General features: G+C 39.2%; 1 protein-coding gene across 1 annotated transcript in view; it reads left to right on the top strand.

The window, feature by feature from the left end:
- The window catches only part of LOC131253389 (uncharacterized), a 33,264-nt gene extending 20,345 nt beyond the window's left edge, over positions 1-12,919 (top strand). The window contains exons 2-3 of the mRNA XM_058254348.1: positions 7,134-7,247; positions 12,498-12,919. Coding sequence (XP_058110331.1) covers positions 7,134-7,247; positions 12,498-12,626 — 243 coding nt within the window. The 3' untranslated portion in view covers positions 12,627-12,919. The remainder of the gene's footprint in view (positions 1-7,133; positions 7,248-12,497) is intronic.
- Positions 12,920-13,993: the final 1,074 nt, after the last annotated feature.

Below are 13,993 nucleotides of genomic sequence, written 5' to 3'. Positions count from 1 at the left end.
CAGGTCTACATAGACCCGCCAGAGAATTGCAAGTAGGAGAACTCCTCGTTATCATAGAAATCAGGCTCCATCTTGTAAGCCTCATCGACACCTGAAACTACAACAGAGTTTGGTTGGTGTTTTAAAACACCGTCCCAGAGTGTGAGTAAGTGATCAACTCGGTGGAGCTATAAGGCAAAGGTTAACATGTTATCAATTCAGTCAAGCAGTAATGATAAAGAAATACAGCAAGCATCCCTAAGTACTCTGGTTAATACAAGAATGATATGTGTTAATGATGCATGCCCTCGCCTGCACTCCCTTTGCGACATCATCTTACGATTGTGGCATGCACCCCTTCCTCTGTGCTCAACTCCAAAGCCAAAGGCACATGCAAATGCGGTGCATGTACGTGATTAGCCAAGTTCTTAATTAGACTTATTCATACAGTAGGTTTGGGAAGCTTAGGTACCTCCCTTTATATCATTGACCCAAACAATGATCCATCTAGGGACATTAATCCTAGTTAATCACATATGATATGCAAGTTCACGAGTTTACACTATAAGTTGCTACGGGATGCTCATCACCTCAGCGTAGGCTTAAATCATACTCGAGGTCACTACCACCAACGCCCTACCAACTAGTGTATACTCGAGGTCACTACGGAGAGGCTCGTCACCTAATCGTAGGCCGACTGCTCGAATACAGTGTCCCATACCACCGCATTCGGCTTATGAGTTTGGTTTGCTCACTGGACACTACGGGGAGGCTCGTCGCCCCAGCGTAGGCCGACAGCTCGACCACGGTGTCCCATACCACCATGCCCGGCTCATGAGTCTTAGCGGATCGAGGTACCAAGGTTAAACGGGCTTTACATTGGTAAGTTGGTACCTTAGATTCAAGCAGTAGCGTCCATACATGGTGAACATATATTAGGCCAATCAGGTTACTTGACAAGCTCGACTGGTACGAGCGCGCGTTGAATTAATCGACATGGAGTGCATACGCACTACTTGTGGCCTAACCACTGTCGTTAATCTCCGTATGACTCGGATTCATTGAACGCGTCCGTCGTGGCTAAAATAGTTCAGCCACTGATCGTACACCATTATCGATTGCCTGGACTACATCGTAGCCCCAATCACACTCCAAACAGTAGTATTCACATGTGATATTGAAAGACAGCATGTGACAACCAATTTTAGTATCAAACTCATTTAAGTATTTCAATAAACACAGTGTACATGTTATTGTACATAAGCATTTCATCCATAAATCACATAGTAGTAAGATAGGTTACATAAAGGAAACTGTAACTATAGATAAGGGGATTGAGAATCCTATCTCAACGCCCTCATTAAATACATTACAACAAGCATTTTCTCATTCAGGCATTTTATCAAACACTTAGCCTACGCTTATCGCATACATGTAATAAATTAGTTAGAACGCATATTATAGCAAATCCTTCCACATAGGAGTTGCCACACGTACAACAATCATGTATGCCCAAACAACAATCATGGCAAGCACAAATCAGAATTCCATATTCATACAAACATTTCAACAAACACATGGAATGTATTAAAATCAACATAGTTTACATATATATGTAATATACGGAAACAACGTATCTAAGCACATGTGATAGCAATCAAGTCAGTTATAAATCATTACTGACATTGAAAGCCTTGAAAACCATAACCTAAACGTTTATAGTCCGCACTTTCCATCGGTAAACTCGTATCGAACTCAGTTCGAAGACTAAGTCTTTGCCTACGGCACGACGGCAACCTATAGCATGAAATAGTTTAACTATTTCACCATTTACTCTATTTGGATCCCTAAAACAGATTAGGGTTAGGATTTTTTACCCAAGAACGGAGTTGAAATCGCCGGAATAGCGATACGGGTAAGATGATTCGGTACGTAGAGCGGTGGGATCGACTCACAGGAACTCTCTCTCACTTTCTCTCTCTTCGCCTCACTCTTTCCTTCTCTTTTCTCTCTTCTCTCTCCTAGGGTTTAGAGAATTCGTATGGAATGAGAGGGGTGGGTTGAGGTCCTTATATAGGCCCAGGACTTATGAAAATGGTCCCAGGGCCATGGTATACTTAGGTTATAGCCAAAGAGCGGCTGTTCCAATCCAACGGAGCCCATTTGGAGGCCTATTTTTTACATACGGTCTGGGAAAAGTTCCCTGACATTGGATTTAGGTCAGGTTAAGGTTTCGGTCCAATCGGATCAGTGGATCGACCGCGGAGGACCTGTTTCAGTTCAACGGTTATTGACACTCGATCAGGGCCAAAAGTATGCTGACCTATGTTGGGAAATTTCCCTGATCCGAGGGTGTAATTGGTCAGAATTTGACGGTATAAAACCTTAAATTTGGCCTGCAAGCGAACGGCCCAATTCACGTAAGTTTGAGTTCATTTTCTAAAGATATTCGCGTTTCTCACACACTTCACTCCGGGCTCAAGTTGTGCGTTTCACGATATTATTTGGACTTGATTTCCAATATAGTTATCAAGCCCAGTAAGATGGTCATAACCGTATAGTTTCGCGATCGTCAGACTTTCGATGCGCAGTCCAGGTTCGATACGAAGTTTCGTGATGCTTCTGAGAGCAATTAGGTTTTGAGATGGATCCTAGGTTTTTTGGTAATGTAGTGTTAGCGATTCTACTTATTTTGAGTCTTGCAGTTCGTATAGAAAGCGGTTCATGCTAATCTACCGATTAATACAGTTTAGTACTTAATTAATTTTCATCTAATTTATAAAGGATTCGGTCCTTAATGATTTCTGCCTGAGGTGGTACTCGGGTCTTTGTACGAATTTTTCCGAGACGTTACAGTTACACTTGTAGAAAGGGAGAAAAAGAGGGAAAAGAAAATGAGAAAGAGAGAGAGAGTTGAGTTACACTTGAAGAAAAGAGAGAGAGAGAGAGAGAGAGAGAGAGAGAGAGAGATTTACACAAACAAAATTAAAATTACAAATTTAAAAGAGGTTCCAACACAAACAAAATTAAAATTACAAATTTAAAAAAGGTTCCAACTTCCAAATTCTTCAATCTTCACTTCTTGTCTAAGTTATCTTTTCTTCACCTTTGCCCCTTGACTTTGAGTATTGATCTTGAATTCTTGTTGTACTTGTAAGTTGTAACTTGTAAATTATAAGTAACTTCAAACTTGTAAGTTTGTAACTTGTACGTTGTAACTCGTAACTTGTAAGTAGCAAGAGAGTTCAATTCAATGGATGGAGAGCTTGGTTGTCTTGTAGATGTAGTAATGTTTCTTGAATCTTGATTCTTGAATGTTGATGTATGTTTCCTTCCTTGATTGAAACTTCAATCTCAATCTTGATTATTGATTCTTGGAAGTTGAAAGAAATATGGAATATGGATGGAGAGGAGTGGATGTAGAGTGCGTAGAAATATGTAAGAGAGAATGTAAGAGAACAAAATAGGGAATAGAGAGAGAGAGTTTGAGCTTTGAGTGCATGTAGGAGTGCTTAGAATCCCTTTTTATAGACGAAAAATTAGGATTAAAAAAAAAGAGGTCAGAAAACGGTCAGAAATATGACTGTTGGCCAATATGCGATCGCATCTGCTGTATGCGATCGCATATGCTGGCACATGTGGCATATGTGATTGCATATGCCACTGTCGCATATGCGATCCCACCACATATATGCGCATATGCGAATGTGCGATCGCACATGACAACACTGGCCCCGGTTGAGGACCATTTCTATTCATCGGGTTTAAAGAAAGATGTTGGAATCATCGTTCGGTAATGTTGAGTGTGTCTATAAGATAAAGGAAATAGGAAGAATACTGGTTTTTATACTCCATTGCTTGTGTCAGATGCTCCATGTGAAGACTTTAGCATGGATTTCATCCTGAGATTACCTAAGACTCGACATGGCTTTGACTCTATTTAATAGGTTTTCTAAGATGGCCCATTTCAGCCCATGGAAGAAGACATCGGATGCTCTACCAACAAGTCATGCGAAAGAGATGAGGAATCTGTGGCTTGTCTCTTCCACGCTCCCTTTGCCGTAGGGGTTTGGAAAAACATTCTATCAGCCTTCTAGGTTTCGTGGGTTATGCTGAATTCTTTCAAGGAGCTGTTTTTATCTTGTCACGCATGGGGTCCATGTTCCAAAGATAGGCATCTTTGGCGCCTTGCGTTATTAGTAGCTATGTGGTGCATTTGGCTGGAGAGAAATGAGGGGTGTTTCATGGGCGAGAAGGATTCTGTGGGATCCACTATTTGTAAGGTTTTTTTGCTTCTTAGGGAGTGGGGCACCTAACCCTTGGGATTGGTTGCTTGTATACTTGTATTTTAGTTTTCATTTTGTTTTTGCTGTTGTGTTGCTGTTTGGTTGCAATAAAATTTTAATTCTAAAAAAAATAAAATAAAAATCGCACATTGCGAATGTTTTTTTTTTTAAAGGGGTAGAGAGGTAGTTCATCTACATGGTGTTCCCAAGACAATTGTATCTGATTGTGATGTCAAGTTCATGAGCTACTTCTAGCAAATGATTTAAGATGGGAACTAAATTAAAGTTTTCAAATTCTTATTATCCGCAAAGAGATGGATAGATTGAGGTCGTTAACCACCGCCTTGGGAATTTGCTTAGATGTTTAGTTGGTGATCGCATCCGATCATAGACATCGTTTAAGTTGAGTTTGCCTATATGTAGGATTGCCCTTATGAAATTGCGACTGGTATGCGACCTCAACAACCTATCGATTTACTACCCACTTCCTATTGCAGTTGGATTAAGCCAGAACGCTGAAACTTTTGCACAACACATTAAGGAGATAAATGAGGAAGTCAGATGGAAGATTACCCTTAGCAATGGAAATAACAAAAGGCATGCAGATTTTCGATGGCATTTTTCACAATTTTAAGAAGGGAATAGGGTTATGGTGCGGTTCAAACTTGAGAGGTTTCTAGTAGGCTCCTCCACCATGCTCCTCTCCAAAAAGGTGCGTCCTTGTCATATTTTGAAGAAGCTAGATGATAATGTATACCTGATTGAGCTTCCACTCAAAATGCACATCATTCTCATTTTCAATGTAGAAGACCTCATAGTTTATCTTGGACATCATGAAGATGACAAGATGGAAGAACGAGCTATTTAGATACCCGAGGTACCACCCCAATTCAAAGAAATCATTATAGATGTGTCAGATGATCCGATAATTTCCACACTCCAAGGAGCGCATCAAAAGTTTCTTGTTATGGAAGGGCGATTGAGATCTGATAGCATGTGGATCTTGGTAGACCATTTCAAGTGCATCCACTCGAAGCTCTATGATTACATTGCTATTAACTTGACAGGGCCAAGTTTTTCCAAGCCAGGGGGAATTGATGCAATCGCGCTACATCCCACGTGCACAAGAAAGACCCAATTTTTTTATTTTTTTATTTTTAAAATTTTAGCTTGATTCTAATTTCCTTTCTTTCATTTTTTTATGTTAGGAAAATATCTCTATGGTAGGAAATAAGTATTATTAGATTTTGCATGTTTAAGTTTTTCTTATTTTAGAGATCTGGGCTATCAAGGAATTCTATTTTTAAATTCCTTAGATTATGCTAGAGATTTTCTCAAGGAGGAAAACATTAATTATAAATAAGGCACATGCCTCATAGAATTAGAAACAATTGAATGATATTTTCTTTGAGCAAGTTCTCTTATTTCTCTATGGTAGTGTGTTGATGGGGGAAAGTGATGATCTCTAGTATAAGACTAGAGGACTGTTGACCTTGCTCACAGTCATTGCACCTTTTCTTGTGTGATTTGGTACGTTGAACTTCATTTCAATTAGTTTCTTCCGCAATCTACTTGCATTAGCCTCCTAAGGTCATGAGGCAACTTCAAAGCTTTTGAGTCATAAGCACCATGTGCTAGAAGTCCATTCTTAAAGCTCCCCTCAAGTCTGAAGCTCAAACCACTTGACCAGCTCATTGCTCTCCTCATTTGTTCATGCGGCAGTCTATCATCTGTAGATCTTAGTTGCCCCAAATCTATTTTGGCCAACTGTTGCGCCTATTTTTCTCTTTGCTCTTTTGTGCGACAGATGATCGTGGAAGTCTTGGGCTTGAACTGCTCTTCACTGACCGGTCGACACCTCTAGTCAATCCTGATCTCCATTGTAGGCCCTCGGGGCCTGAGAAAACTATGCATATCCTTGGGGGCAAGGACCACATAATTCCTTTCCAGATATTCTTACCCTTGCGTGCTTGCTATGGTTATGCAGTTGGGAAAGTTTCTGGTGATTCCCCACCCGTCCGCTCCCAACCAACTGCACATGCTCTTAAAGAATTAGTTGCTTTAAATATCGATCATCAGGAGGAGCTGGCTTCATAGAATCAGGTCGCCTATATTTGGTCTTCTAATGTAGTCAAAAGTGGGGCCTAAAACTTGTCAACTAAATATGCGGACCACTTGAGTCATGATACCAATCTGTGGTACCAAACAGTACATACTGTTCGATTCAACAGGCCATAGTTTTGGAAGTGTGCATACTGTTGGGTTAATTTCTATAGCAGAAATTACTTATCTCATTTAGTAGGTTTCCGTCCAGATTAAATTACTTGGGGCCAAAGCTTAGCTAGGTTTAGAAACCTATCAGTTTAGTTGTAGTCAAAATTAATTAAATGGGTTTTAAGTTGGCTTTAATTAGATCTTTTTATAAGCTACATCTTAATTATTTGGGAGGTCATATGACTGTCATCGAAGTTGCTCTATTTAACGTGCCTATTTATTTCATGTGAAAAGCTCCAATGACACACATTATGCGAGGCATGGAAGAAAAGAAAGGGGGTTTGGGGAATCAATTATTGCTTGGTACATGCATGCCTGCAAGTGCGTGTGCATGTTGAATAGTGGAATAGTTGACCCTGACCTACAAATTCTATTAACTATTCAAGTGGAGTCCGACCTGCGAATATCAAATTCAATTTAATTCATTTAATTCTAACTCTGCCATTCCTATTCAACCATGCATATCAATTTGGTGTTTGTACTATTAACTACATTCATTTAATTCTAACTCTGCCATTCCTATTCAACCATGCATATCAATTTGGTGTATGTACTCTTTCTCCTCTCTTTTGACCAAGTAGGAGACACTTGCAGATTAAGGAAAAGAAGCAAGCCGCTGCTGATGTTTTATTCCAGTACTCACGATTTGTTATGGTGTGCATTGGGGAGGGAGTTCGACCTTGTGATTTAAGACTGCATTTAATGAAGGTGAATGCTTTCATTTGCTTTATTTTTAATTTTGCAATCTATTCCTTAGCCACATAAATCGCATTTGGATTTCCAAATTCCCACCACAGACAAAGTTAAGTTCTTGTTTATGTGCATGCAAAGCTGAAACTTTTTAGAGAGCTTCTGTGGTTACTGTCAATGGTGGAGTAGACATGTTCTTCAGGCTGCATTTGGCTCAGGCTGTGAGAAAGTAATTTGCAGTTTTTGTGGTTTCTATGCCTAGTAGAATTTCCAGATATCTTTAGTGACTATTTCTTTGCTGCATGAAATGCATTTGGATTTGCAAATTCCTGCTACAGACAAAGTAGAGTTCTTGTTTGTGCCTGTGGAAAGCTGAACGTTTTAGATAGCTCCGATGATCACTGCCAATGGTGGAGTATAGACATTCTCAGGCTGCAAGAAAATAATCTGCAGTTTTTGGGATTTCTACTAGTAGAATTTCCACATACCATGAGTCAAACTCTTGTCATTATGAAAGAATTATTCTTTTTGGGTACCACAGAAAGGGCCTCATTTTGCAATTTTTATAATTTCTATTTTAGAAATTCCAAAACTGCAAAGTGTTTTTCTCTGCTCCTGAGCTGCCATAAGCCAAAAGCAGCCTCAAGGTTCTCAACCATTCAGTTTGTATTCAATATTTTTATCTGTCGAGTTTGCTTGCATGGATAAAGTAAAAATGGCTTGATTTTAGAAGTGACAGATAAATTAATAATTTATGTGCTGTTCGATTGGTTACCTAGATTGTGTTACCCTATGGTATCCTCATTCAGGCATGTACATGGATATGGAAACATTGGCGCAACTTGGCATTTTCGGATAAAGAAAATGGATATATGTACAGGAATGGCCCCTTTCAATATATGGGAACAGTATTATTTTTCATGCTATTTTAAAGATGAGAAAATTAAAAGAATGATTAAGAGCTAAAAAATAGTCCAACATAAAAAATGCATTTTTTTTGAAAGATAACAGAGAAAATGCATAACATTCATCTTTTTATTATTTGTTATTATATCCTATATCTTTATAATATTTTTACAATATAATATGATATATGTATATATATATATATATATATATATATATATATATCACCTTGTAGATCTTATACTACGAAGTGTGTTAGATAATTTTTAAAATATCAGTATCCATGCTGTATCATGGTGTATCCTGTATCCACACCTGTATCATATATCCTTTGGATGACGGTACTCCATGGCTATACAGGTACCATAGATGGTAACTTTGCTGATGTTTGCTGCCGTCTAATTAGCTTTTTGTTGTTGTAGTGAATGGTACTTAATGCTGATAATAGTAATGCTTGTATGGAGGAGGAACTTTAGTAATTTTGAGTCTCAACATATGTATTGTTTATTAAAGGGCAGGGTTTTGTACATGTGCAGCATTTGGTTTGGGATCTAGACTTTGATCTAATGGTCCCCACCATGTGTAGTGGATGCCCCAAAAATCTCCGTTGTCGGAAGATCCTATCATTTCGATCTTTGGCCTATTTTATGTTGAATGTGGATCATTCCTGTGTTTGATTTTCTTAACCATCTGTCTGAAGGCGCTACTGATTGAAGGGTTAGGATTTTCAATTCTGGGAGAGGGGTTTTTTTTGTTGGATGCCCCCCAACCATGGTGGTGCCCACAAATTAACCATTTGGATCCAGACTGTACACATACAATAATTTTCCAAGCCTCAGGGGTTACGACCTGATAATTCCTCAGTATGAAGTGTTACTTCTGTTGGTCAGATTTTCCTTAGATTGGATGTGGGCCATTTGGCTTGATTTTATTCCTCGTGTATGGCTGATGCTCTGTTGATCATGTTGGTAATATGCTTGCGGAAAATTGATTTGAGCCCACTAAAGAATGCAAAAATTAAGAGATGTTTCGTAGTCAGAATTAACAGAAATTGGCCATTTACGCTAGTGATTTTACATGTTCTTTCATACCACTTGGGAATAGCTGATGATCAGAATTGTCACCATCTTCAATCGGATGTGTAATGCCTGAGGTTTACCGCATGCACGCATAGCCAATCCACACACACACACACACACATATCACATCTGCCAACGGCACATGTGTGCCAGATCCTGGCCATCGATTAGGTGAGCGTCAATGCATAGTTTTCCTGGTGCAAGAATCAGGTTTGTCGCATTGTACAAAATAATTGGTGGTTAAAAATGTTTGCCAATGGTCTCATCTCATGTAACTGTATGTCTGACCTGATGTGGGGTCACCTGATTCTGTGCCAGGGCATCTAAATGTTACAATCCATCTAATGAGCAGCTTGGATTAGACACTTGGCATGCTGGAATGTGAGGAGGTGTGTGCATGGGGGCTGGTTTGTGTACAGCGCAGGCAAGCCAATTTTATAACTGTTGTTTGGAAGCATTGTTTTTGGGTAATTTGAATTTTCAATGCTGGATTTTGAATCCAAGTCGCGTTTGCCACCCTGGATTTTGGTGGATATCAAATCCACCTAGGATTGAAAATCCTCAAAAGGGGTCCTTTTTTTTGTCTGCTGTAGAAGGTGGGTTGCAAAATCCTAGGATTGTCAATTCTCTTCAACTGTCATTTCTCTCTCCTCCCCTCTATGAACTGGCCTTTAAAAAAATACTCTTGGTTGCCAAACACACAATTCCATAGGATTGAAAAACCAGGTTCTCCAGGCTGCCAAACACAACTGATAGACTGAAAATCTCAGGGATTGAATTCCTGGATTTGGATTCTCAAGTTAAAATCCAAATCTTTGGTGCCAAGCAACCCCTTAAAATGTTTAATATGCATGTGATGCTCGAGGAATTCTACTAGGGCTCAAGACTGGTCCGCTGTAGTTCTCATCCTGCCATTGGTGGAAAGGTATGGCGTGCACCTGATGTGTGATGGGTGGGAAGCACTGCATGTCTTACTCCTATTTCAGTAAGCTATAGGGTGCCATGAGAATGGTTCTTGTGTGCTAGACTAGACCTAGAAATGACGTTTTGTTGATATGTGTTTGTTTGTTCAACAAAGCTTGGGAGAGGAGTTTCTAAAGTTTCCGAGTGGATTCTTTTCTTTTCTTTTCTCTTTTTATTTTCTTTTAAATCATGCCCTACAAATGTCTCCAACACCCGCTGACTCAACTCGAAATTTGTCCTTCTCAAGTTGACTTGGTGAGATTTCGATCAGAGATGCTGGGAGGTACTGAGTGTCTGGGTCTGATCTGGCCTGGACTTGGAGAGACTTGTTGAGTCGACTCAGCATGACTCGTACCGAGTCACTCGGTTTCTGAGGTGGGATTTATTAAACATAAACAAGATGGGAGAGGGATTCCAAGCCCCTAACATCAACCAAAGGAAACAATGCCCTTAACCTGGGAGCTTTGTGCACTATTGTTGGTTTGAGTAATGTTCTATGTTACTTCTACTATATTGAACTATTTTAGATATCTATTAACATTCCTAATATTTTCAATTTATAATAATTAATATCGAGTTAGAGTTGGGTCAAATCTTTGAGTCAACCTGACACAGCTGAACATCGAGTTGAGTTGGGTTTTCAAGTTTTTGAATATACATTTACTTCCCAACCATGCCAACATTGACTCTTATGATACCCTGCTACTTGAATATACATACAAAACCCAAGTGCACAAATAGATAACAAAAATAAAAATAAAATGAAATTAAAAATTAAACCTTATATAGGTACCGGTCTACCCGATACGTTTGTTAATTTTGAAATATCAACAACATTGTTCTCCTATTTTACCTTTCAAAATAAAAATAAATTCTCCTATTTATTTATTTATCGATGAATAATAACATTGTTCCATTGTTGTCATAGGGAAGTTATTTGATAATCAGGCAGAGCATGATGCTTGATATGCAAGCATTCAGAAATTGTATAAGTGTTATTCACCAACTCAAATTTAACTGACTAAATTGGGAAACCCACTGTTGCATGCTCAGTCCCAAAATCAGATTATTAGAACAATCCTAACCTCTGATTCATGGACACTTGTTGAAAGAGGACCAGTTTATATTTTCATTTTTAACCATCCAATGAACGTTTACCAATCCAATTGCCAGATAATCAAATAAGCATAATTTTTGGTTCATGATATGTTTAAACTAAACCCATAATTTGGAATATTAATTTGGATTACTTGCATGCCATGAATGTTCTAAGTAATTTCTAGGTGCCTGTGTATTACCCATCACACTGCCAGAGTATCAAAGATTGTCATTGTCATATTTGAAGGGTCTGAAAGGGCAAGGGGAAGGCCCAAAAGGACGTAGGTGGAGGTTGTAAGAAAAGACCTGATGAGCTATGGTCCAACTGAAGATATGGCCCTTGATAGAGTGGAAAGGCAGAAAATGATTCATGTAGCCAACCCCAATTAGTTGGGATAAGGCTTAAATGACTGTAAAATCGCAAAAACCATTAATAGTTCCATTGACTTTGGCAATGATAGAAAAACTAAAACAGCCTTGCACAGTAAAGCAAAAAATTAATAGCATGGGACATGTTTCAAATAAATCCCAGAAAATGTACTTGAATAGCATGCTATGGAATCTCTTCAAAAATAATATAAAATAAAATAAAATCAAAGAAAGAAAAGAAAAAGAAGCATGCTATGCATTGGATACTTGCACCTGTGTCCGTATCATAGTTAAAAAACCCAAAAACTCGATTCGACGTGATGTTCAGCTGTGGTGGGTTGAGTCGAAGACTTGACCTTACTCAACTTGATATTTAATTATCATAAGTTGAAAAATATTAGGAATGTTACTAGATATTTATAAAAAAGTTAGATCTCATATAAGTAATATGAAACATTACTCAAAAGTACAATATTACTAATGCTTCCCTGATCAAGGTGTTCCTTTAGATGATGCTGTGGGTTTGAGTCCCCCACAAAATAACAAAATCCGGCAACTCAGGTGAGTGACTTGGTTTGATCATGCTGAGTTGACCAAGCCAACAAGTCAACTCATCGAGTTTCTCAGATTCCAGATTGAATCAGGCCCAGTACTGAGCTTCCTAGAGAGAAAATGACAGAGTTGAGTTGATTCAGCCGAGTTTGAATCTGGTGAGTTTTAGAACTATGGTCCATCTGTGTTGGTATTAGGGTATTGTGGATTGGCTCATGAAATGCGGTAATGTTTGTCTGCCATTTTATTTGTCAACGGTGTTTTTCTACTAATTGAATTGATAATTCGGCACTTTGATCAGGAGCTTTCTGGCATGCCGACTTCTTTAAAGAAAGAGCCGCAAACAGCAGCTTCCGAAGTGGCATGCGAACCATCGAGCTCAGGTGGCACAGTTAGAAGAGAGAAAACGGAAAGCTTCCAAGCACTTTAAGTAGCATGGGGACAGCCGATCGCTTGGTTGACCTTTACCGACTGACCGGCCAGCATGTTGTTTGGTTTATGGAGGTGGGCATCACTTGATTTCTGCTGGTGAATCTGTCCTGTTTCATTTTCGTTATTTTCCATCTCCACTCTTTACAACTTGCGACCACATGCATGTTCTCTCAAACATTATGTATCTAGTTTTAATTTGTACATATGAATGATTCTAGTGAATGTTTAATCCTGTGTGATGCACTTGTGTTGCTGACCCCATAGAAGCTATTAGCTTGATCGTTCATTGCATGGCTGAGATCTTCTGCTGTTATATGGTTAGATACCTATACATATATACATGGGTTGACGCACCTGATGGTCAGGGGTGAATTTAACATTAACACCGCACTGGGACCCATTCAAGCCAGCACTCATGCCCACTTAAATTAATTACTCCTTTAAATCAGGCAACTAGTTGGACGTTCAACTACTTGTGTGAGCATCTCTCTCTCACGTGTGTCAGTGTGTGTGTACTCTCTCTCTCTCCCTGTATAAGCATCTCTCTCTGCAGAGCCTTAAGTGCGAAGCTTGACATCGGACGTGGATTACATATTGACAACATCAGTAGGGAGGTGGCTACTGACAGTGCTCTATGGGCCCATCATGATGTATGTATCCTATCCACGCCTTCCATCCATTTTCCAAACTATTTTATGGCATGAGCCCGCAAATGAGTATGATCCAAATCTCATATGGACCACACCACAGGAAAGAGTGGTGATTGAACACTTGCCATTAAAAACTTCTTAGGGTCCACAAAAGTTTTGGATTAAGTTGATATTTTCATTTTCTCTTCATCTAGGTGTGCGTGACTTAATCAACGGGTCGGATGACAAATAAACATTACAGTGAGCCTTAGGAAGTTTTTAATTGTGGGCATTCAATCGCTACTATTTTCTTGTGGTGTGGTCCATTCGAGACCTAGATCTCTCTCATTTTCAGCCTAGTAATCTATAATAATCTGAAAAAATAGATGGACGGCTTCGATAAAACATACGTGATCACGTGGGGATAACAGAGCACTCCCGGTGGCCACCTCTCCCCTCCCTCTCTTTACGGAAATGGATTGCCGCTAGCCAATGGCTAGTGGTCGGTGCTCGATGGGGCCCACCATAATATATGTGTTTCATCCATGCCTTCCACCCATTATTCCGGATCATTTTATCGTTTGAGCCCAAAAATGAGTTTGATCCAAACTCAAGTGGACCGCACGTTGTTGATTGAATGCCCACCATTAAAAACTTCTGGAGGCCACAAAAGTTTTGGATCAAGCTGATATATATATATAATTATTATTATTATTATTATTATTATTTTTATAGT

Source organism: Magnolia sinica, chromosome 8 (assembly GCF_029962835.1).
Source record: "Magnolia sinica isolate HGM2019 chromosome 8, MsV1, whole genome shotgun sequence".
In the NCBI taxonomy this organism is placed as follows: Eukaryota; Viridiplantae; Streptophyta; class Magnoliopsida; order Magnoliales; family Magnoliaceae; genus Magnolia; species Magnolia sinica.
This window is presented reverse-complemented; position numbering and strand designations above follow the sequence as displayed.